The sequence below is a fragment of the Ictalurus punctatus genome, chromosome 10 (genome assembly GCF_001660625.3).
Source record: "Ictalurus punctatus breed USDA103 chromosome 10, Coco_2.0, whole genome shotgun sequence".
NCBI lineage: Eukaryota > Metazoa > Chordata > Actinopteri > Siluriformes > Ictaluridae > Ictalurus > Ictalurus punctatus.
The window spans coordinates 13,652,305-13,665,491 of NC_030425.2; the positions used below are offsets into that span (position 1 = coordinate 13,652,305).

General features: G+C 39.2%; 1 protein-coding gene across 2 annotated transcripts in view; it reads left to right on the plus strand.

Annotated features, from left to right (window-relative positions):
• si:ch73-63e15.2 (protein strawberry notch homolog 2) overlaps positions 1-13,187 on the plus strand; it is a 70,372-nt gene that overhangs the window by 10,305 nt on the left and 46,880 nt on the right. For both annotated transcript variants that reach the window (XM_053683372.1, XM_017478160.3), the window contains exons 2-3: positions 6,628-6,790; positions 10,634-10,707. Coding sequence is in view for 1 of the 2 variants with exons in the window: in XM_017478160.3 (XP_017333649.1) it covers positions 6,683-6,790; positions 10,634-10,707 (182 nt within the window). In the remaining variant the exon portion in view is untranslated. The remainder of the gene's footprint in view (positions 1-6,627; positions 6,791-10,633; positions 10,708-13,187) is intronic.

The following is a 13,187-nucleotide window of genomic DNA, read 5'->3' on the forward strand; positions in this document are numbered from 1 at the left end:
TTGTTTTCAGAAATATATTGAACGAAGGTGCGTATTAGGGGTGTAAACCTCAGGCTTTCACACAATATGATACAGTTTAGAAGTTTCCACACAAACTCAATATTTGACAATAGAACTGATTCTGCTATGATACAATATTATACGATTCATAGGGAAACGATTAGATATTTGACAACACAAGTAAATCTGACCATACAATATGGTAATTAGCATATTATGATGACATACGAAGAGAAGGACTATTTTAAGTAACAGTACCAGTTGTCTGTCCTTTTTTGATAATAATCAGTTTAATGATTGTTGCTTTGATAAATCTCAGTCACTGCCTTTGAAATTGATGGATCGATCCAAATTGTCCGATCATTACACCCCTAGTGCTTATTGTTTTTGCATTAACTGATTTAATTGTACCTCATCACAAATAACTGTCCTTCATCTTTTACTCAATTCTCAACAAAACTCAAAAGCTGTATGTGTGTCTCATCATATCATAACTATCAAAACATCATCCTCTTTCCCGCTAATGTATTGGCTTTTGTTCACACTTGAGCCCTCAAGAAGACTTCTCAGCGATTGTATTAGGTATTGTCACAGTAGATTCTCAGGCTAACTAGCAAGCTCCAGTTTTAAAACTGCATGCATATTTTATTGGCTCAGGTAGCCGTATCCTTCTGACTGACAGGAGTAATTTAGCATGGTTAGTTCCATGATGTGTAACGTACACAGGCTTTAATGTATGTCTGAAAGGGTTAGCAGCCAGCCGCTGACTTTAACCCTGTAACTGGCAGAAAGGTCTGAAAGCTGTACTCAGTTGTACACAGTTTATGTCCGACTCTTCCACTGCTATAATAGTAATGGGTATTGTTGTAAATACTTTATTAGCTGTCAGGGAAGTAAGAAATTCCCATTAATTTTACCATGAATGGTTGATTTTTATAACATGTTATATCGGTTGTAACACAAAGTTTGATTTCATATTTGTAAGTGTAATGATGTCTTTTGTGTTGGGTTTTTTTTAATCACTGTTTTCCATTGCCAAGTTATTTAAATCTTACTAAGGTATTGTGAAATTACTATGCAAGCAGTGAATGAAACTACCACACAGAAGTGAAATGGAGCCTTTATCTCACATGTGAACATGTTACTTCTTAGGAACAGTGCCAGTTTTGATAGTTTTCATAGAACAGGGCGGTTGACAATAAATAAATGAGAATGAAACTGATGTATTCATCTTTCCAAAGAATTTCCAGTTAAACAAAATATGTCTAATAGTAGTCCTTCTTTGTCCACTCATTAAAGAATGCACCTAATGTACTGTCTTTTAAAATGTGCTTTGGATATAACGTAATGGATATACAGTATGCTGGATTAGATTTTTTGTAACTAAATAGTAGGCAATAGATGTGTCAATGTATTGTTCTTAAAGTATTTAATTAATGTACTTTAACGTATTTATTAATTAGGCCGGTCCATACTTCACATACTGGTGAAGCTGCTCGCTTATGTACAAAAATAATTCAGCATTTTGATGAATTCTTCACTTCAGATGTCTAGCATGGGTACTTTTTCAGAGGAAAAATACCTTGGAAGAGATTCCCTCCCTTAGCAGACCCTCTCTTTCCTTATAGGGAAACTTGAAACAGACAAAGCATGACATGTACAACCATCTCACATTATATTATGCCCAATCATAGGAGTGGCTCGTCTTCATTTATGGCTCAACCACACAAATGAGGTCACTTGACATGAACCCTAGACCAACAGTTTTGAAGTGGACCAGAGATCCACTTCCTCAACCTGGGTTTGAAAAGATCAAATGTAGCCCCAGAAGCTGAATAGTTTTTTGATGATCAAACATCCACCATTGTTAGTGCATCAAGATTACTTGATTCACTGAACCTACGATGAATGAACTAGTGGAACAGACATGGTTCATGTGCCCTTCAGGCTGAGCAAATACTAGACCTGCGCTCACTCTCGTCATGAAAGCGTGCCCTTTCTATCTTTGCCATGACCGGCTGTCCTCATGAGCTCTGAGCTGTGACAGAGGAGATTACTCGAGTCACGCTGGATGACTTCCATGTTCTCCTGCTGCTTACACTGCTTGCAAAACAACAGAATATGAGTCTGGGGCTTAACTCTAGAGTGGAAAATAAGTAAAACAGGGTGGAAAACCCCTACTATATACTCTAATTTCAGGACAAGACAAAGCATGGGCTTTTAAAACTTGGAGCCTTTATCTTGAAACTGTAGAAACATTTCATTCTTACTTGTCAAACCACAAATGTGTAACTCACACTGGTATACGTGGCAGTACTGTGGGTTTTTCAGTGACTTGCTGTGTTTTTACCCTTTGAAGACTGAAGGTGTTGGGCAGATAAAGATCAGAGAGGATCAGACGCATGTGAAACAGGAGCCATGAGTCAGTCAGAGAGTCAAATGTGCCCAGGTCATAGAATAATCCTCCTGGCTTTAACATTTCAGTGTTAGGCCACCCAGAAAACCTGGAGCCATCAAATACATCCTCTTAGGTAACCAAAAGACTAAGAAGAGGGAGAGAGACCTCTGTCCTGGAATGAACTTCTCCAGCTACAAAATATTCATCTCCCTAAGGAACATTTAACAACGTTAGACACTAATTTAAAATAAAAATAAAAAACCTCCAGAATTGATTTTGCTGTTATTAGAACTATAACAGCACAATACACACTTGGCGATACACTTGGCGATCCAGCAACATTAATCATAGATATGGCACCATTTCTGTATTGTATTTTTTTCTGATTATGCTACATAGGAATGGGCAATATGATGATATAATATCAATATTGTGATGAATTATGTCACAGTAAAATTGTAAAGTGTACGGTTTTTATTTTCCCTCTCTTCAGTTTTAAATCATTGAATTATGAAGAAAAAAGTTGTTGTTTTTTTAATGCAACAATACTGTTAGCAATCCTGTATATCCTGATACATATTGTAGGAATGTCATCAAATATTGTGACGTGATTTTTCTTCCATATCAACCAACCTCATACGACTACACTATTATTTAAAGCTACAGGATGTAAAAAAAAAAAAAATCTCACTCAAGAGGGAGACTTCACTCGTAAGGGAAATGCCTTCTCTATTATTATACATGTGGCATATACTAAGTTGTACAGCTGTTATTTGGCTGCACTACTTTCACTTGCAGTGATGTACAGTGGGAGTATGAGCTGGTGTATTATATGTCCGTTCAAAATTTCCAGCCGATTTGAGCCCAAAAGCTTTGACAGTGAATTTGTGTGAGTAATTACAAAAGTGTAGGGGCGACTCAGAGCAGCTCAGGAACATTGTGTTTCTGAGGTTTTTTCCCCCAGACTCAATATTAACATCAACTTTTCAAGTTACCACAGACAGAGAGATGGGATCTGAGTATATATAATAACAAAACAATCAAATGTGCTAATTGCACTAAAGCCAAAAACTACAAATCAGTTTGCACCATATGGGTACAATCATCGCTGTGACAAAACTTGTAAGATGATAGTTGATACTGTTATGTAATCATAATTATTTATTATAATATATTGATGGATAGAATTTGTTTTTTTAACATGAAGCAATTTAAATTTCAAGGGATAAATACTGCCATTAACTCATTATAACTCATTATATCAATTTTAAAACACCTCTATTGAAATTAAATATAGTATTGAATTTGATTTGGACAGGTCCTTTAATATGGCTAGCCATAATTCTGGTTCTTACTGTATTTGCGCAATAGGTTTTCCAGTAATGATAATGGCGCTTTACAGGAAGAGGTCATTCTGCAGCCCAATAATGATCACTAGCCTATTGATCGTCCTACAAGATGGGCCCGGGAAAGATGGACACCTGGTTAGTGTGATGTGTTAACCGCTGTGGAGTCTGGGAAGTGTCAGGCAGCAGATGGAGTGAGCAGACACACGATTGCGCCCTCAGAGCATCTGAAGCTTGATGAGCGATTTGTAGAGTTGTGTTTAAGGTTGTGATGGTTTGATCGAGATTTTTGTGACAGAAGAACATTTAACTCTGGGAAGCAGAACATGGTTGAGCCACAGTAGTCCTGGTTCAGTTACTTGGTGTGCTATAGGATGTTGATTGATTCTGTTTCTCTGACCACTCCTGATTGGTTCTTGACTAAGGCATTTTACCCTAATATGGCCTCAGGGACTGGAACACAGCACTATTACCTTATGTGCTATGGCGCCATGGAAAAGAGCAAGAACAGCTCTGTGCTTCTAGAGTGGAGAAATAAAATATACATTCCCCTCTGGAAGTATTAGAAAACCAAGGCCAAGTCTATTGTTTCTGCTATACATTGAAGACATTTATTTTTCAGGACATTCCAAATCTTTGGATTGGCTTTGCCCAATGCTTGTGCAATGGTTCTGATAGATTTTCCCAGTTTACTCAGCTTCAGAATGGCTTGCTCCCATAGACAGCTCTCTGGTCTTCGTGTTGGTTTGTTCTTTTTAACAATAAATGCAACCTTCACAGGTGAATCCTAGGCCTCAAACCAAGAGTAGACATACAGAGCTATTAATTGTTTGAATAATCAGTTTAACAGGGCACACCTGGTGTCATGTAGTATCGGAGAAGGACTAGAAACTACATTTCCCATCACCCACTGCACGATGAGGCATGTCTCAATTCACCTGTTTCGCGTTTAGCTCACTAGCACTGGTGTGTATATATAGTCACGTTCAGCACTGCACTGTTGTCTTGCGTTGCTTGTTCTGTCTCCATTTATCACGTTATGCATTAACAATGGAGATGAATCAGAGTACAGAGGTTTGGTGGAGGACTTTTGTGGTTCAAGGAAAACATCCTGCAGCTTAACTTCGAAAAGACAAAGGAACTGGTGGTGTGTTGAAGAGCCTCTAAAACCTGTAACCATCCTGGGGGAGGCTGTAGATGAATTCCTAATACAGGTATCTCAGGGTCTACCTGAATTGCAGATTGGATTGGACACCAATACAAAGCACTATACAAGAAAGGCCAGAGCAAACTCTTCTTCTGAAGAAAGCTCAGGTCCTTCAGTGTGTGCATTAGACTTCTGGGGCTGTTTATCCATCGATTGTGGCCAGCATTCTTTTGTTTTGGTGTGGTCCGCTGGGGGAGCAGCTTTTCTGCAGGAGAACCCCAAGCACCTCAATAAACCAGTTAACACCATTACAGGACTTACATTAGACTCACTGGAAACAATTACAGTAAAGAGGATGGTAGCAAAACTGGAGGCCATCATGAACAGTTCTGTCCATCCTCTCCATGGTGCTTTTTTTTCCAGGAGCACATTTTAGCTCATGTGCCTACCACCACAGTGTTCAAGGAAGCACTATTGGGGTTCATTTCTACCAGCTGCTGTCAAGCTTCACAGCATGTCTTCCCACTGGTACTCACCCCTAGCTTCTCACAATGAATGAACAAGTGGACCGAACTGACGCATACAATGCGTAAATGCATTTTTCTTTTACTTGTACAAGCTCCTCCGAAACACATCTATCATTTGGGTAATGTCATAATGGTGCAAATCATCCTACATTCAGGCGTAAGCAAAATGAACGTTTTTAACGCACTCACGTTCCTGCTGGTGACATTAATATTCTCCACATCAGAAAAGACTCTAACATTCATCCTTAGGGCTACATTGATTCTCGCCATTTAATAATACCTGTCATAAACTCATCATAATAAGTAATTTGAATGGAAATGCAGTCTCAGGCCCTGTATTTCTTCTGTGGTTGTTTATGTCTGTGCTTCATTGCCAGGGCCTTACTCATAACCAGCATGGGCTCTGCTCTGTAGCTGCTGGGCAGCGATCCTAAGGGCCATCATGTGACAGAACAGACCTGTACAAAGAAGCCTTTAGCTCAGCCTTTACCCTTACATTCCTCTCGGTGGTTTTACCGTTATCTATGGATCTGATTTTTTTTTCTGTTCTCATTTCTCCTCAGTGTGGAGTTTTTTAGAAGGACTCCCTTCCTCCTTCCCCTGTCTCAATCTCCCTTTCTTTTTCTCCCCCAGTTATTCTCATCTACTTTACACTGAGACAATAAGTAAGAAATTTGATATGTAAAAATTTTTTGGGTTATAACTCATCTGGTTTGTTTACTCATAATTGGTCTGCATGAGTCAGAGATCTTATTTCCTTCTAAATACATGCCGTATCTATTGATGAAAAAAAAAACTGTACATTTAAATTTCCTGTGTTTAAAAAAAAAAACATTTATAGGTAAGTTATAAACAGCACATTATTTTCTCTATCCATTGTGTATAATGGTATATGTGCACTAATCATCCATTTAAAATGTCTTTATTAGATTCTTAAAAATATAATCATGGTTTTGTAGTATGCTGTTTAAATGATCACCTGAATAATCTGGTAACTGTCAAAAACACTAAAGAGTGAATTACTAGTGTCCATGTAAACCTACCCACAATTAACATGTTCATGCTAATGTGTTGTTGCTTAACCTCAATAGGAAAACAAGAGAAGACTGAAAAGATCCACACTCTAATAGACATCAGCTGCTCAATTAAACCACTGGCACATTTCGGTTTTGCTTTCTGTCTGATCATTTGTTTTCTGTTTGTGTTTAGGACATGGCACACACAAGACGTAAAGGTCAGTCAGCATGTTCCTGACTCTGACCTGATGCCTTTTTTCTCTGCTTCATCTGCCATGGAAGGGCAGAACTGTTCTCATACCGAGGGAACACAGATGGATACTGGAATGTTGGGCCTGGCTTCTTCTGCTATGGAGGTAACGCCTCACAGGGTTTACACACTGTTTATACACTGCGTCTGTCTTTTTCTTTGGAAATGTTGCAACCCTGGGAGCTGGAAAAATGCCATGAGTGGGAAAAAGCTTGCAATGATTGCACATCAGAAGCCACGACCTAGTACTTATGAGCAATTCCAGCGTTATGGACATGACATTTACAGTCAAAACTTGAAATATATGTTCTCAGAGAATGTATTTATTATCAGTATATTGAACAGTCTTTTTATATTTTCCTAAACCCTGTAGTGACGATAGGGTCCAGACGTCACAAAAACATTGTTTTCTATTTTAGACGAGGGAAATATACCTGTGTTACGGACATGACAAAAAAAGGACACAAGCTTTTGGGAGACAAGATACTTGTCTTGAAATAAAATGCACAAATCAGAAGTATTAATACAGACCAAATGGGTTGGCTTCTCCATAGAACATAAAATATTTATTTTATTTTCATTTTTTCGCATTTATGAGGAAAACCCATTGTTGCGGACGTGACATCTCTCTGTTATGGACGTGACGGTCCTGAAAGCCGCATTTCCCCGACTATGGAAAAGCATATAAAATGCTAGACCGCTAGTGGGTATTTAAACCACCAAACTTTGGCCTCTGAGACACCAGTACGTTAAGGCTGCACAAATAGTCGACTTTAAACTGAAATCACAATATGCATATGGATTATTTAAGCCTGAGTTCACAGCGTCTCTGATGCCGTTGAGGTGTAACCAGAGTGGCGTTGTTCAAGACTCAGTTTAGAGACCATGAATTTGGTGTGTGCAAGAGACCACGAAAGGTAGAGTTTGCAAGCTAGATCAGCAGCTATATTAAATATTTATCATATCAGAGTTCAAATTGCCCATTTCCCCCCACAATCCAAAGACATGCAGGTCAGGTGAACTTGAGACACTAAATTGTCCTTAGGTGTGTGTGCGAGTGTGAATGAGTGTATGTTTGTGTGTTATCCTTGTGATGGACCGACCGGCCATATGTCCAGGGCGTTTCCCTGCCTACGGCACAAGACGCAGGGATCCAGCATCACCACGACCCTACAGAGGACAAGCAGTGTGGAGAATTGATGGATGGATGGATGGAGTTCAAATCACAATCATGTGTCAAAATAATCGCAATATTTTGTTTTGTGTCACAACGATTGCACTGTTTTCAGCCAGTTTGCGCAGTTCAACGTGCAATCGGGAGTCAAAATAATCACAGTTTTCTGCTTTGTGTAAAAATGTTCGCTAGTAGTATTAACGATTTCAGTCATTATGTTTTAACCACATCTAATAATGGCTGTCATTTAGATTCTGCCTATTAAGAGGAGCAAAAAAGAAGCAGCGACACGACATGTGTTAAACAGGTGTCTGAAAAAAGGTGAGGGCGTGCGAGATAAAGAGCGAGGGGAAAAACACGTCAGGTGTGTCCTTTATGGTTGGATGTAAGCGATCAGCTGAGTGAACATTTGTGCACGCCTGTTCATTTCTCTCTCTCAGACACGTATTTTTATTCAAATACTAGAACAATAACATGGTGAATGGCCTGCACTTATGTAGCGCTTTTATCCAAAGTGCTTTACACTGTGTCTCATTCACACACACACTCACACACCAATGGTAGCAGAGCTGACATGCAAGGCACTAACTTGCCATCGGGAGCAACTTGGGGTTCAGTGTCTTGCCCAAGGACACTTCAGCTCTGGAGTCACGTAGGCCACGAATCGAACCGCCAACCCTACGATTAGTGGACAACCCGCTCTACCACCTGAGCCACAGCCGCCACGTTGTAGTGATCTGTAAACCCTCATGGTGCTCTCGTTGTTGTTAGAACTTAATTTCTTATATGTTACTAGAATACATTAATTAATTACATTTCTAAAAGGTTCCGATATACAGTAAGCCAGAAACAGATCGCCGTAATATAAGTCAGTCATCTAACAGCAGCATCTGGGTAAACAAATGTGCACTGGTGCATACGATTTAATATGAAGCGTCCATAACGGTCACGTCCGTAACACATTATTATGGTTGTTCAGAGCAAAGAAGGGAAATGAGTTGTTGATCATAATTAGCATGGACATAATTTAGCTTTGTACAGAAAGTTTTAAGTTATTTGTATTAGTAATTATTATAAGATATAAACGTGATCTTGAAAACATTACAGATGTGACACAGCACTGAAGCGTCATGACGTCATAAATATAGCCCTTATACAGTCAAAAGGCATCGCTGTTATGACAGTGAGAGTATTTATTTCCCCGACATTTGTCCATCTTTCTGCAAAATGCTTATTGTTAATATAAAGTTTTTAAAAAATAGGTTTTTGAAGCCTCTTTTGAAAACATGAAATATGGCGGGTGAAAATGTTATTGGTGAACACATGTGGTGGATATACATGGCAATTTCCTTAAAATTTCTATTACAGCACATTAATGCAGTTAAATACAGACCTAAATGAACAACATAAAAAGAGTTTTGTTCTTTAGTTAAAAACTTTATTTTTTAAAGGTAACATTGCATATGGACATTGCATATAACACATGGCATATGTACTTTTCTCGTCTGTGTCACACAAGTACAAGAACATTACGTGTTCAGGCTAATATTTTTTTAGCTCCGTAGGCTAGCAGTCACCAGCATTTTTTAATTCAACGCACCTCAATGCTGCAATTATAGCAAGCGCAACTTGTTCTAAACCCCACCACTTGCTGCACCACACACAGCAGCTTTTACTAATGGGATTAATTAGCATGTAAATCATCTGTTTTATTTGTGTCTCTTTTAAACATGCTAACTTGCTTGCAATACTGTATTACATTATGGTAGCTACCAGTTGTTACGTTTCTGGGAAACCAAAACATGGTACAGTGCTGTGAAAAAGTATTTTTAAGCTCTGGGACTCCAAAGAATCACAGTGAGAGCCATTATCTCCAAATGGAAAAACTCGGCACAGTAGTGAACCTTCCCAGAAGAGGCCGACCTTTCAACCAAAATTCCTCCAAGAGCACACCATCTACTCATCCAGCAAATCACAAAATAGCCAAGGACAACATCAAAGGACCTACAGGCCTCTCTTGCATCAATAAAGGTCACTGTTCATGGCTCCACTATCAGACAGACTCTGGGGAAAAATAACATCCATGGAATTGTGGTGAGGTGAAAACCACTGCTAACCCAGAAGAACATTAAGGCTCATCTGAATTTTGCCAAAACGCACCTTGATGATCCTCAAACCTTTTGGGAGAATGTTCTGTGTATTGATGAGTTGAAAGTGGAACTGTTTGGAAGACAGGGGTCCCATTACATCTGGCGTAAACCAAACATTGAATTCCACAAAAAGAACATCATACCTACGCTCAAGCATGGTGGTGGAAGTGTGAAGGTGTGGGGATGCTTTACTGCTTCAAGGCCTGGCCAACTTGTAATAATTGATGGAAACATGAATTCTGCTCTCTACCAGAAAATCCTAAAGGAGAATGTCCAGTCTTCAGTCCGTAAGTTGAAACTTGGGGGCAAATACTTTTTCAGAGCGCTGTACTTGGCAGCACATTGAAGATTTCACTTGCATGGTAGGCTAGGTAATGGATTTATGACTTGGATTTTTTATTATCCAACCTGTGCTCTTATCAATAACATCAAGACCCGTTCAATCCAATAAAAAAAAAAAACAAGCGCACAGTGCTGCCGTTGATGTGTGTGAATTATAACACTGTATATGGCGTGTAGTTCTGTCTCATCATTTCATGAATTTGTTTTGCCTGCTCTTTTAAGCAGTGATGTTTGTATCAACCTCATTCACACCTTCCTCTAAAAAGCATGAATTCTGTTTCAGAGTCCACTTTGGACACCGTGGAGTTTCTCACCAACGCCTTTCAGCTTGCATTGGCCTACACAGTCTGGGAGTCAGTAAGTAATCTAGACGGTCTTATCATCTTTGGGTTGGCTTCAGCATTTATATCAACATGTTAGGACTTTCATGTGAGATTTTCAAATATCGATTCTGCCATGGCAGAGCAAAAGTCATATTCTTGCCTTATAACAATACTTGTTACAAAACTTGCTGCATGTGTGGCCATGGATTTGCAGAGACGATCTGTCTCGGCATGTCTAGTAGTATAGTGTTATGGTGCAGCCACCATTGGGTGGACAGGTGTGAGGTTTTCTGTGTAACTTACCAGGTCTCTGGATGCCACCACAGCTTTCTCAGCTGCTGCTACTGCACCTACACACGGGGGAAACCCTGCAGCGACTGGATCCAACTTACATGAGAATGAGCTGTCCAACTTGTTGCATATGCCATCTCTCTGAGTGGTGCTTCTTGAATGGTATAGTTTAGAATGAAAGTTCTGCGAATTGAACACATATCGAGGAAAGATAGAACCTGTTTCTACGTCAGGCTTGGGAATCTTCTGAATGGCAGATACTCTGTCTGCGGAGAGTTTCCTTCCACTGCTGGAGATGTCGTGCCCTAGAAATCTCACTTCTTGTTGTACATACTGTAATTTGTAGAGACTAGCTTTGTGGCCTTCTTGGGCAAGATGCTGCAACAATTTCATGGTGTCAGTTTCACACTGTCCCCTGGAGAAAGTGGTAGAGGTCCTAAGTTGTCCTTTAGCATATGGTTGTATATCGTTAGGGACTCACAATACCCTTAACACAAGCGAGTGAAAGTGTAAGGACGTCCGAAACTGTCTTTATCAAGAGATATACTGCTAAATCTACGACTGAAAACCATTCGCTATTTGCTGGAACCTGGCTTAATGTAGTGTAAGAATTTGGCACGTCTGGAGCTCTCTGTTTGACTGTTGCGTTAACCGCTTGCAAATTTTGTACAAATCTCCATTCATCACGTTGTAGGGTTTTTTTTGTTTTTTTGTTTTTTTTTGCTTCTCACACTGGAAATATTGGAGTGCGCACTGACGAATCAGGACAGGGGACAATGACCCCTGCTTTTCGTAGTGAATTAAATAGTGGCCTAATTCCCTCAATCACTTCTGATTTAAGAGGGTATTGAGATTCTCTGGTCCTAAAGCCAGATTTGGGCGTGATCACGACTGGTGGTGCACTTCTAATCAGGCCTACGTCATGTTTCCCTTGGGCCCACAGCCCGAGAGGCACCTTCTTCAATTGTGGGTGTGTCTCTAGGGGTATGGGGCTTGTCCCAAGGTTCAGAAACATTCCCTTGTCATGACAAATAACATCCTTTAACCTCGCACATTTCCTGAAAGAACTCCCAGCGTCCGGCTATACCAAATGTTGGAGGTGGGTTTCTGTTCCCAATCTGTATTTTTCCCACTCTCACATAATCCGACCCACATTCTTTCTAGTGTTTGTTCTTTATTTTGGCTAATGAGACGTGGGGCGCCGATTCTGGGACAAAAAATACATGCAACTAGGATTAGGATCAACATATGAGCACCCTGTTCATACCATAGCATGTGTCACTTGATGTGTTTTGCTACATGTTTTCCCCATATTGTTTTGTATTTTTCTTTTTACACCTCCTATAACTTTCAAAGTTTTAATCTCTTTAACATGCATTGAAAATCAAGTGAATATGCATTCTCGTGCACAGACAGAAAAGGTTCAAAATGTGTGCCAAATCTCTAGACATTCAATTAATCATATAACTTATAGGTTCAGTAGAGCAAACCTTAAGAATGTAAAAGAGTTTACCTGTGAGGGCAAGTCCACATACAGCAATTTGGTAGGACTTAGTTTTCTTTTCCCTTCTTTTTTTTTAAAATAATAATTATTATTTTAGTTTTTTATCTCAGTAAAATTTACTTGTGCTTTAAATTTGCCAAATATATCATGTACCTCTGTTATGAAGGATTGAGTCAATGGGGCATGCCACTTGATAATAACCCGCCGCAAAAATACTGTGCCTACTGCGCTTCTTAAGTACTCTCTTTACTTAGTTATTGCTCGAACCGGACTCCTTCTGTTAGCGAATATTTTTACCGTTATTATCTCTCTCTCTCTCTCTATATATATATATATATATATATATATATATATATATATACACATACACCTGTTGGTATATATCTTAGTTTTGAAGCTGTGATCTAAGAAACACCAATATCTCTGCCGTCGCAGAGGCAAAGTTCCTGGAACTTCTTATAAGAAATCGCTCCATGTAATACTTCTCTCAGTATAATACGTGCATTTCTTATATCACTGACTTCCTTCCACACAGAGAGCAATAGACGGTGACTTCATAAAATTCTAATTCTAAATCATTGACTTCCTTCCATACAGACAGCAATACACAATAACTTCATAAAATTCTAATTCTAAATCATTAACTCCCTTCCACACAGACAGCAATACACTATGATTTCATAAAATTCTAATTCTAAATTCTTGATGATTCATACCAA